The sequence below is a fragment of the Peromyscus maniculatus genome, chromosome 2, assembly GCF_049852395.1.
Source record: "Peromyscus maniculatus bairdii isolate BWxNUB_F1_BW_parent chromosome 2, HU_Pman_BW_mat_3.1, whole genome shotgun sequence".
NCBI lineage: Eukaryota > Metazoa > Chordata > Mammalia > Rodentia > Cricetidae > Peromyscus > Peromyscus maniculatus.
Window position 1 is genome coordinate 132,728,008 of NC_134853.1, and position 12,650 is coordinate 132,740,657.

General features: G+C 36.2%; 1 protein-coding gene across 1 annotated transcript in view; it reads left to right on the plus strand.

Moving 5' to 3' along the window:
• The first annotated feature begins 366 nt into the window (after positions 1-366).
• LOC102904939 (selection and upkeep of intraepithelial T-cells protein 8-like) overlaps positions 367-12,650 on the plus strand; it is a 30,167-nt gene continuing 17,883 nt past the window's right edge. Inside the window, exons 1-2 of the mRNA XM_076564776.1 lie at positions 367-638; positions 9,671-9,760. Of these exons, the coding sequence (XP_076420891.1) occupies positions 9,673-9,760 (88 nt within the window). The 5' untranslated portion in view covers positions 367-638; positions 9,671-9,672. The remainder of the gene's footprint in view (positions 639-9,670; positions 9,761-12,650) is intronic.

The window sequence follows — 12,650 nt, forward strand, 5'->3', positions numbered from 1 at the left end:
AATTTTTCCTAATCTATTTTATAAGAAAAAATACCCTGACGATTATTTTCCAAGAGCTTCTCCTATCCTGAGCCTTTCACATGACTAAATATAGTAGAGACTTCAAGAAAAGAACATAACTAATATCTAGAAGTTTAAAAAATTCAAAAAACCTATGTGAAAAGTTAAATGTTATTTATAAAGATAAACTCCAGAGCACATTACTGTTGATACAAGCAAGAATTCCCCTTGGTATGTCCAGAATTAGCATTTTTCTACAGAACATTCTGGTGAAACTGTATGAAGAAATATGCCTTGTCTCAGATATCATCATGAGCCAAAGCAGTCATGTTGGAACAGGCATACTGAAAACAGTGGAGAGTTTCTGAGTGAAACAGAGTGTGCTGCTAGAGAGAGTGAGCTCATGACTTTTGTACTGGACAGAACAGCAGTCTTCTTGTTTTCTCTGAATGGAGACTGATTTGATACTGAGAAGGGAAATTTCATCCTGAAGGAAACTAGCTGAAGCTCTGAAGACCAACCCTGATCTAGAGGAGGTGTTGGTGATTTGTTGTTTAGAAACTTTGCTGAACAACCTGAAGTCACTGAGAATATTTGAAGGGCCAGGAAAGAAATTCTCTCTAGATTCTCAAGCTCAAGTAAGTGATTTGGGTGTGGAGAATGGTTGGAGACAAGGGTATTTCCCTCCTTTGTAAGTCTAAACTTAGAGTTTCACAGCTTGACTATCTTCTCATTACAAAGTGATTATATGTTAGGACTAGAATTCTGAAAGGCAGTGAAGTTCTTCAAAAAGAGGATTTGCTTTCATATCTCATTATGCTGATAGGGTCCTTTGTGACCTGGGATTCAGGAACAATATCATATCCACAGTTTCCTTCCTCCTTCTTTTTGAAAGCTACTTCTCTGAGAATTCTACACAATGATCATATTTACTCCCTTCCCTCAACTGCTCCAGGATCCAGCCCATTTCCTGTCACCATTCAACTTGTGTCATTTTCCTTAAAAAAAAAAAACAACCCACCAAGTACAATGTGTGCTGCCTTCTACCAGAGCATCTTTAATCCACTGTGTAGGGGCCACACCATGAAAGGACTTCCAACAGTTATAAATTGCCAGCAGAACATAATACTGTTTTAGACTTGACAGTCACCAATGTAGGTGTTTCCAGTTTCTAAGATTCTACTCCTGAGATTGAAGTTATACAACTAAATAGCCACTAAAAGATCACAACCAGTATTTTATGTTTATCTTACAGTATTTATATGGAGAGATTTGTTGAGGGATAGCTGACATGCAACAAACTCTGCCAGATAATTAAGGGAAATAATCTGTAAAGTTTTAAATATATATACTGTCATGAAATTGTCACTGTATTTCATTTAATAAGTATGTATCTCTGATTCCCAAAACTGTCTTTGTGGGCTTTGGGGCCATTCCTTTTTCTCCCTTTCTCTGTCTCTAGAGACTTACTAATTTACTTGTGTAATTATTAGCATTTTTACAACCATATATTTGTGATCATAACATGTGAATCATCTTTATCTGACTCCTTTAATTCAGCCAAATCCTCTAGAGATCAATATCTGACATATATAAAATGGCTCATTAATTTTTTATTGATTTTATTTTTATTGATGCATATATTATTGGGCTAGCTATAACTTGTTTGTCCATTCTACTGTCAGTCATATTTTGAGTTATTTCCATCAACTTTTAATATACTATTATTACTAGATACAAGTCTTCTTGTACTTTTATTTCTCTTGTAGTTTGTTTTTAAGAATAGCATATTTAATAAATTCAATTTTGAGTTAATTGTTTTGAAAAAGTGGGTGGTATTGGAGGGAAATACCAGAATCATAGCAGTCATTTAGTGATTACAACTCCTATTATGTCTCTTTGTTGACTGTAACCTGCTTTTCCAGGTAGTAAGCCAATCAATACCTACCAACATCATGTGTGCAAACCATATGCTGGAACAGTGTTAGAGAAAATCGCTCATGTTATTTGTCAGATATGTAGAAGGCATGCCATAGCCTTTAAGTATTTTCACATTGGCTGAATAAAGACCAAGTAGGCCTCACACAGCAGGCCCATGTAGGAAAGTAGCAAGATGAGAAGAAAATCCTAGACACAACTTTCTTTTTTAATTAAGAATTTTTTTATTCATTCCACATACCATCCACAGATTCCCCCCTCATCCCTCCTCCTGATCCTCACCAGCCTCCCTACCCTGTGGGGACAACTTTCTTAGTGAAAATTTAGTTTTATCTATCTGGCCCATGAAATCCAGTTCATTCCTACAATGCCTAATCAGTCTCAGAAGAGCTTATCCAGGCTGTAGCTATATCCTGATTTCTTAAGAAACACAATATATACATTTTTTATGATTTTGTATTTTATCTTTTTATTGGTTCTGTTCCCTCTTTTACAGAGGAAAATGTATGAAATTTTCTAAATTTCAATTGCTTATTTTTCAAAAAATCATGCATTTTGCTTTAATTGTCATACCAAAGAGGCTTTGACTTGTCACATTTTTTGCAGATTTTGTTTTTTAATTATATAAATTTAAATTTATATCTTTGATACCTTTTGAGATATTAATGCTGGAAAGTTTATAATATAATATTTTTGCATATGAGTTCCTCACTACTTAGGCACCATATTTTTCAAAAGACAAATTTTCACTTGAATTTCTTTAGTACTGAAAAAATTGCTTAGGCTAATGTGCCTCCATTTCTGTGTTAATCTATTCCCTTGGAGGCCCATTACTCTTTTGCCAATTCCATAATATTTTCATCAGTGAAGTCTTGCATAAATCTTGAAATTGATAGCATGATCTCTGTATTTCATACTTAGAATTATTTAGATGCTGTCTAGCTTTAAAAAATTATTCTTTGCTTTTCTATACACATTGCATATAACTTTATGATATATAAAATCTTTTCTCATGTCTTAGAACATTTTAAACTGCTATAATAGAGTACTATAAACTGGGTAATATATGAAGAACAGAAATTTCTAGATGATGGAAAATCCAAAGTGAAAATACTATCATCTGTCAAGAACTTTTTTATGATGCTATCTGTGACTGAAAGGTAAAGGGTAAGAGATAGAAAACAATATGGGGATGGTTTTGTCCTGTTATAAAGATTTCACCCATGATCATAAATCCACTCTCATAATAATGACATTAGTTCATATATAAGAGCAAAGTCTCCATGCTCTAATCACCTGTTTAAACTATTTACACCTCCCTCCTTAATATTGCACCATCATGGCAATTAAACACCAACCTAGAAGTGAAAGGAGACATATAGGTCATCGCACCTGAGAACAAGATTTGTCTATACCATTTCAAGCTTATTTTCATTCAACATATAAAATATCCACATAATATGATAGAATTATACCCAATCATATAGTTCTAGTATCATCATAAATTGCATTGTTTTAAATTCAAATTCAAAAATCATCATGACTTATATACAGGGATGTAATTTACTTTTGAGTTTTAACGTAATTTATGAGTTTTCTAGACACATTCTTTCAGATTATTCATGGGTCTAACCATTCATACTGACAGTCACATAGATATCAATTCAGACAGCTTTCATTCTCAATGTCTTTTTTTTCAATTTTATCTTGTATTTTGTATTTTTTATTTATTTACTTATTTTTTATTTTATTTTAATATTTGTTTGGTGTAACTTTATTTATTTATTTATTTATTTATTTATTTATTTATTTATTGCTTTTTTAAAAATTTTACAATACAATTCAGTTCTACATATCAGCCACGGATTCCCTTATTCTCCCCCCTCCCGCCCCTCTCATCTTCCCCCCAGCACACCCCCCATTCCTACCTCCTCCAGGGCAAAGCCTCCTTCTAGGATTGAGATCAACCTGGTAGACTCAGTCCAGGCAGGTCCAGTCCCCTCCTCCCAGGCCGAGCCTAGCGACCCTGCATAAGCCCCAGGTTTCAAACAGCCAACTCATGCAATGAGCACAGGACCAGGTCCCACTGCCTAGATGCCTCCCAAACAGATCAAGCCAATCAATTGTCTCACCTATTCAGAGGGCCTGATCCAGTTGGGGGCCCCTCAGCCTTTGGTTCATAGTTCATGTGTTTCCATTCGTTTGGCTATTTGTCCCTGTGCTTTATCCATCCTTGATCTCAACAATTCTCGCTCATATAAACCCTCCTCTTTCTTGCTAACTAGACTCCTGGAGCTCCACCCGGGGCCTAGCCATGGATCTCTGCATCCAGATCCCTCAGTCCTTGGATGGGGTTTCTGGCATGACTATTAGGATGTTTGGCCACCCCATCACTAGAGTAGGTCATTTCGTGCTGTCTCTCGACCATTGCCAGCAGTCTATTGTGAGGGTATCTTTGTGGATTTCTGTGGGCCTCTCTAGCACTTTGCTTTTTCCTATTCTCATGTGGTTTTCATTTACCATGGTCTCCTATTCCTTATTCTCCCTCTCTGTTCTTGATCCAGCTGGGATCTCCCGCTTCTACAGGCTCTCTTTCCCTCGACCCTTGCCCTTCATTACTCCCACTCATGTCCAGGCTGTTCATATAGATTGCATCCATTTCTCCATCATTGGGAGATCCCAGTGTCTTTCCTGTTATGTTTTAACAATGTCGTTATTCTTGTGTGTTTGTGCATTTTTTTATATTTTATTTTGTTTTTTATTTTACAATACTATTCAGTTCTACATAATAGCCACAGATTCCATTGTTCTCTCCCTTTCTGCCCCCCTCCCCTTCCCCCCAGCCCACTCCCCATTCCCACCTCCTCCAGATCAAGGTCTCCCCTGAGGACTGGGATCAACCTGATAGACTCAGTCCAGGCAGTTCCAGTCCCTTCCTCCCAGATTCAGCCAAGCGTCCCTGCATAAGTCCCAGGTTTCAAACAGCCAACTCATGCAACGAGCCCAGGACCTGGTACCACTGCCTAGATGCCTCCCAAACAGATCAAACCAATCGACTGTCTCACCTATTCAGAGGGCCTGATCCAGTTGGGGGCCCCTCAGCCTTTGGTTCATAGTTCATGTGTTTCCATTCATTTGGTTATTTGTCCCTGTGCTTTATTCAACCTTGGTTTCAACAATTCACACTCATATAAACCCTCCTCTTATTCACTAATTAGACTCCCAGAGCTCCACCCGGGGCCTAGCCATGGATGTCTGCATCCAGATTCCTCAGTCCTTGGATGGGGTTTATGGCACAAACATTAGGGTGTTTGGCCATCTCATCACCAGTGTAGGTCAGTCCCGGCTGTCTCTCGACAATTGCCAGCAGTCTTTTGTGGGGGTATCTTTGTGGATTTCTGTGGGCCTCTTTAGCTCTTTGTTTCTTCCTTTTCTCATGTGGTCTTCATTTACCATGGTCTCCTACTCCTTGTTCTCCCTCTCTTTTCTTGATCCAGCTAGGATCTCTTGCTGTCTTTCCCTCGGCCCTCGCCCTTCATTGCTCCCACTCATGTCCAGGCTGTTCATGTACATCTCATCCATTTCTCCGTGTCTTTCTTGGGGTCCCATATTCCAAGTAGCCTCACTGGTGATGGGAGTAGCAGTCCAGTCATTCTTGTTCCACATCTAGCATCCTCCTATGAGTGAGTACATACCAAAAGTGTACAATGGAAAAAAGAAAGCATCTTCAACAAATGGTGCTGGCATAACTGGATATCAACATGTAGAAGGCTGCAAATAGATCCATATCTGTCACTGTGCACAAAACTTAAGTCCAAGTGGATCAAGGACCTCAACATAAATCCAGCTACTCTGAACCTGCTAGAAGAGAAAGTAGGAAGTAGTCTTGAATGCATTGGCATAGGAGATCACTTCCTAAATATAACACCAGTAGCACAGACACTGAGAGAAACAATCAATCAATGGGACCTCTTGAAACTGAGAAGCTTTTGTAGAGCAAAGGATATGGTCAACAAGGCAAAGAGACAGCCTACAGAATGGGGAAAGATCTTCACCAACCCCACATGTGACAGAGGACTGATATCCAGAATATATAAGGAACTCAAGAAATTAGACATCAAAACGACCAACAGTCCAATTGAGAAATGGGCTTTAGAACTAAACAGAGAATTCTCAACAGAGGAAACTCAAATGGCTGAAAGACATTTAAGGAATTGCTCAACATCCCTAATAATCAGGGAAATGCAAATCAAAACAACTCTGAGATACCACCTTATGCCTGTCAGAATGGCTAAGATCAAAAACACTGAAGACACTTTATGATGGAGAAGATGTGGAACTAGGGGAACCCTCCTCCACTGCTGGTGGGAATGCAAGCTTGTACAACCACTTTGGAAACCAATATGGCGCTTTCTTAGAAAATTGGGAATCAATCTCCCTCAAGATCCAGCTATACCACTCCTGGGCATATACCCAAGAAATGCTCAATCATACCACAAGAGCACTTGCTCAGCTATATTCATATCAGCATTGTTTGTAATAGCCAAAACCTGGAAACAACCTAGATGCCCTTCAACTGAAGAATGGATAAATAAATTGTGGCACATATACACAATGGAATACTACTCAGCAGAGAAAAACAATGACATCATGAGGTTTGCAGGCAAATAGATGGATCTAGAAAAAATCATCCTGAGTGAGGTAACCCAGACTCAGAAAGACAAATATGGTGTGTGTGCATTTGGATGTAGGTTTTTAACAGAAGTTTGTTTCCATATGACTTTTTGAAGGTTCCTTAATATTGTTTATTCCAATATTATCCTTCTTTGCCTTCCACCCCCACCTCAATTTAATACCCCCTGCTCTATTGACTTTTGATATCAATGCATTCTAGCTCCTCTCCCTTGAGTATCTTTCCCATGGCCCCTTAGTATTTTTCTGACTATTACAGATGTCCCAAATGAAATACAAATACCTAAAAATCCAAAACCAATATTCAAAAATAAGAGAAAACATGTGATCTTTATTTTCCTAGGTGTGGATTACCTCATTCAGAATATCTGTTTCTAGCATCATCTATTTACCTGTGCTTTATTTTTCTTAATAGCTGAATAATATTCCATTGTGTGAACATGCCATATTTGAATATGCCACATTTCATTATCTGTTCATTAGCTGATGAATACCCAGGCAGTTTTCATCTCCTGGCTATTGTGAATAGAGCAGAAATGAATATGGATAATCAAGTGTCTCTGAAGGAGGATGTAGAGGCCTTTGAGTACATGCCCCAGAGTAGTATAGCTGGATCATATGATAGCTCTACTTTTAGTTTTTTGAGGAGCCTCTACACTGATTTACAGAGTGATTTCAGTAGTTTTCAGTCCCACCAACAGAGAATAAGTGGTCCTTTTTCTGACACCCATGCCAACATTTGCTGTTGTTTGAGTTTTTATTTGTTCCTTTGTTTGTTTTGTTTTTATCTTTGCCATTCTGTCTTGGATGAGGTGAAATCTCAAAATGGTTTAAATTTGCATTTTCTGATAACTAAGTATGCTGAAGACTTTAAAAACATTTCTCAGTCATTTGCATTTTATCTTTTGAGAACTCTGTTCATATCTGTAGCCGATTTTTAAATTGAGTTGCTCATTTCATTGACTCCTTTTTATGTGTCTTGGGTCTTTATATACTGGTGCTGGGCTTTCTTTTAGGATTGCCAACTCTCCAATAATGACAGGATACTTTTTATTAATCATGAAAGCTTAGCCTTACCTTAGGCTTGTTACCAATTAGCTTTTATAACTTAAATTAATTTATCTATATTTATTTGCCTTCTGCTGTGTGGTTCATTACCTCTCTTCCATTATGTCTGTCTCCCTCCACATCTCACTGGGAAAATCTGCCTTCTACTCATTCCAGAGTTTCTATCTCTGCTCAGAAGTCCTGCCTATACTTTACTGCCTAGCTATTGGCCGTTCACCTCTTTATTCAACCAATCAGAATAAAAAGCATCATGTTTTCACACAGTGTGATCAACTATCCTACAACAATATACTCTAGAAAACAATTCTCAACCAAAGATTCTCTCTCACTCTGTGGACTTCTTTGTTTAATTGCTTTCTTTACAATACAGAGAATTTTAGTTTGATGAGGTCTTGGTTGTCAGCTCTTGGCATTAATTCCTGGATGAATGAACTCCTACTCAAAAGTCCCTTCCTACACCCAGATTTTATGAGGTACTGCTTGTGTTTTATTCTAGAAATTTCTGTGTTTCAGATTCACATTGAGGCACTCAGTCCATTTGGAGCTGATTTTTTTTCAGGGTGATAAATATGACTGTAATAACATTCTTCTACATCTTTCCTCCTTTGCACCATTTGTTACAGATTCTGTTTTTTATTCAGTGTGTATTCTTGGCATCTTTGTCAAACATCAAATGGCTGTAGTTACATGTACTTATTTGGTGGTTTCCTGTTTTGTTCCATTGTTCTATGCTTCTGTTTTTCTGCCAGCATCACATTGTTTTTATTACTATTGATCTGTAATACAGACTGAAACCTGGTATGGTAATCCCCAAAGCTTTTTGCTCGGGATTGTTTTGGTTTTGTAGGGTCTTTTGTGTTTTGTGGTTCTATATGAATTTTAGGATTTTTCCTTCTGTTTCAGTGAAGAACATCACATAAAATTATTTTTTCCTTCTCTTCTCTACAATGTGCCATGCATTTTTATAAGTCTCAATGACTAGATATCTGTTTCTCCTTCATCTGCATTTCAGTGACTGTTTTTTAATGTAGGGAACTTAGATGATTTAGGAGAAACCATAAAAAATGGTACATCTTCTAATCAGTAATAGAAGAAAAGTTGATTCTTCATGCTTTGCATCCTCATTTCTAATTTAGGGAAAAAAGAAAGTCAGATAATGCTAAGTTTTAATATCTGCCATCTTGAAGGCATATATATATATATATATATATATATATATATATATATATATAATTTAACAATTTGCTTACAAGTTGTAAGTGTGATTAATCTTATTACAAGTGTATGTGGCACTCTTCAGTGTTTTTCCAAGATTAGTAAATCTCAACTTTTGTTTCTTTATTTTTCCCAAATTTCAATTTAAGAAATTGTTCTTGATGTTTTTTTCTGATAGGTTTGAGAAAGTCATTAGTGTGTAATTCATGCAGATCTTTTCTTTTGTAAAGTTATGTCTTTGTTTTCAATTATCACAACATAGTCACAAAACATTTTCACATTTTAAAGTATAAAAGTTATCAGTAAAATTATTTTAACAGGTTTTAGCAATATTCTACAGATTAAAAATAATATATATAATTCTTAACAAATGACATTAGTTCATCCACTATTTGATCTCAATATATTTTTTTAGTCTCATGGATTAAAAATATTTTTTTCTTACATTTCATTCACATTTACACATGCATGCTTTTAGATTGTCTGTTTTTGTTCCATTAACTTGCTTCAAATATTTTTCTTATGCTGTTTGTTAAATACAACTCCTGGGGGTACTGCTCACTTAGAAAGTTTGGTCAAAAGGTTAAAGTAACCACAGAGTATAAACTAGAGTGATAAAGGAACTGAGAAGTCCTCCTCTGATCAGAACCATGTATTAAGATTGTCTCTTTATAAAATTATGAATCAATTTTGTGTATCTAGACAATCTATACTTCATATCTCATTGATTCTTACTGTGTTCTATTGTCCTTTTCAGATATGATGAAGTCTACATACTCCTATTTTTCTGGGTATCATATATGCTTCACTTTCCTGCAAGTGATAGTAGCATCAGCATCAACTTCTCGTAAGAATACTCACTTTTTTCTTATCCATTGTAATTATGAAAAGGATGCAAAATAGACTTCTACTGTCCAGTTTGTTATTGAAAGAGGTTAACAGCATCACTTCTTTGCAATATTAAGTTAAAAGGTAAAAAAGTTGTCAGCAACTCTTCTTAGGTTCAAGGAATGAAATTACAGAGTGCACTACTGTCCCACAGGGTAGAGAACCAAAAAGTAGCAGAAATCTACAAGGTAGAAATCTCTGAGGAGAGAAGAAAGATCTGAGAAAATAAGAGGTAAAGCAGGAAAATGTAAGCTGAAGCCACTGAGTTACTAGAGTCTCAATGTACAATGGTTTGAATCAGAACCACCACATAAGCCCCATCATTGGTAGGCACTGAGCGGTGCCTTTTACTTTCTACATTTCTACCAGTTTCTTGTGATGGGAATGGAGAAATGGAGAAAGCAAACATTCTGAAACAGGTTCACATTAATTAGTTCTGCCATCAAGATGTACTGTTTCCTCACAGTATCACTGTTGAGTGACCTGACTGACCTGACCTGGGAGAAGGAAGGGTAAAACTGAGCTCAAGCCACCTTTTTCTATCTTGTCCCACTTAGGAGACAGAGACATTGAGAACCCCTCAAGAAGGCCACAACTCAAAGGCACAGGTTCACTAAAAGGCTGAATCTAAATCATACAACTGCAGAATGCTCATTCTTTCTCCCCCTTACACATTAGCAATACATCACTAAAACATGACATCTGGGTACATTAATTGTAGTGTATTTGCCTTCCAACAAAACTTTCCAAGAAACATCGAGAATCAAAGCCAGAATCCATAGGGACAGAGCAAGTAAAACCACACAAATAATCTGGAATTGTCAGGCTAGAAATTTAATACAATCATAATTAATATTGTAAATGATCTAATGGCAAAAATGGAAAAGAAGGAAGAACAAATGGATACTATAAGAATATCTAGAAATTCTTATAAAGTAATGAAAGGAAATCTGATAGATATGAAACACCATAGTAGAAATAAAAATCTTCTTTTATGGGCTCATGAGTAGACAGACTGAAGGGACAAAACTTGAGAAAAAAAACACATTTGACTTTGAGCATTAATCATAGAAATGTATAAAGAGAAGAAAGACTAAAAAATTGGAGAGAAAATCAAAGAACTCTGAGACACTCTTAAAGATATGCAGACAATGGTAATACAAGGAGAAGAAAGGCAAAAAGGAAGAGCGATACAGACAAGGCAACCATGACTAAAATTCTCCACAGAGTCAGGAATCTCAGAGAACACCAAACAGGGTAAGAGACAAAGCAAACTGAAAAAAAAAAGTGCACCTCTGCACATAGTATTCAGAGTATAATGAAAATGGAAGATAAAACTTAAAATACCAGTAGTCATGGGGAGGAATCTGTCTACCCCCACAAAAAGAAGATAAAATTACCTTCAATTTTATAGAAACCACACAAGCAAGAAATAAACAAAATAAAATATTTAATGCATGGAGGGGGAAACCCACAATAACTTAGGATTATATATCACAATAGATTAATTATCTTGCAAATATAGAGGATAGAGAGACATTATCATAAACAAAAACAGAAGAGTCTTTGTGATTAGTATCTCTGAAAAATATGTTTAAGATTTGTTGGAGAGAAGGAAAGTGACAAACACAAATCATCAAACATTAGGGAAGGAAAATGTGATAGTAAACAAAGCCTAATTTTATTAAATGTTCTAACATAGGATGTGATTTTCAAAACACTAAAAGCATCTTATTTATCAATTATGAATTATGTAGCAAGGGAAAGAATGGCAGTACTAGATGGAAGGATAGGGATTCCAGTTCTCCCCATATACACAGTTGCTTTGGAATGCCCTCTTTCAAAAATAAAATAAAAATGATAAAAAAAACCTTGAAAACAATCTGGATGCTGCCATAGTTAGGAAAGGGTAAGGTTTTAACTTTAGGAGAAGCTACAGATATAACTAACTACCTTTTTGTCTACATTTATGTGACCAGAGGCAATAATCAAAGATCAGAGCATAGTGCTCCAGTCATTGGAAAATGGAGTTGGTTTTGCTCTTCCTAACTCTCAAAGGCTACCCAGTCTGCCCTGAACATGAACAACTTCTTATCAATAAACTAAAGGTTTTAGGGGGTAGTTGGTACTGTTGACTGTAAATGACAATTATCTAAACCTTCAGTTGAAGTTGTAGCTAATTACGAATTGATTTTAAAGTTTCTCCTTAAATGACACACATGTGCTAAAGGGTTGTATAATTGTGAGATTCAATAATTGAGAATTGATGAGACTGGATTCATGATATTATGGCATTATGAGAGGGGAGAGATGGTGCATAGTTGGAGAAACTGGACAAGTGGAGAACACCATGGAAAGACCCTATCCTTGTCCTTTCTACTCTCTGTGCTTTCTAGCAACAAAAAACCGTGCTTCATATTCTCCAAGTTGACACTGTTTCATCAGGGCTAAGAAACAGTGGAAAAACCTACCATGAAGTAAAGCTTCTGCCACCATGAGTTAAAATAGTATCTTCTCATTAAAACTATTTTTCTTAGGTATTTTGTTATAGATGGTGTCACAGAAACCAACAAACAGCCTTCAATAGATTCCAGAATTCCAAAATAGTTATGCCAGATAGATTTTTCCATACAGTTCTTAAGTAACAAGACTTAAGATTGGGGATTCCTACTTCACCAGAATCTATTTTAAAGATAAGAATAACTTAGCATTAGTTTCCAAAAAACATTGAAAGATGAAAAGGAATGTAGTTAGAGTTGAATATTTAGATAAGGTAGACCTTATGGGTAGGATTTGATATGTTCTTCTCAGCACTGAATGGCAGCAAAGTCTTGTTAATTTCAGATTTG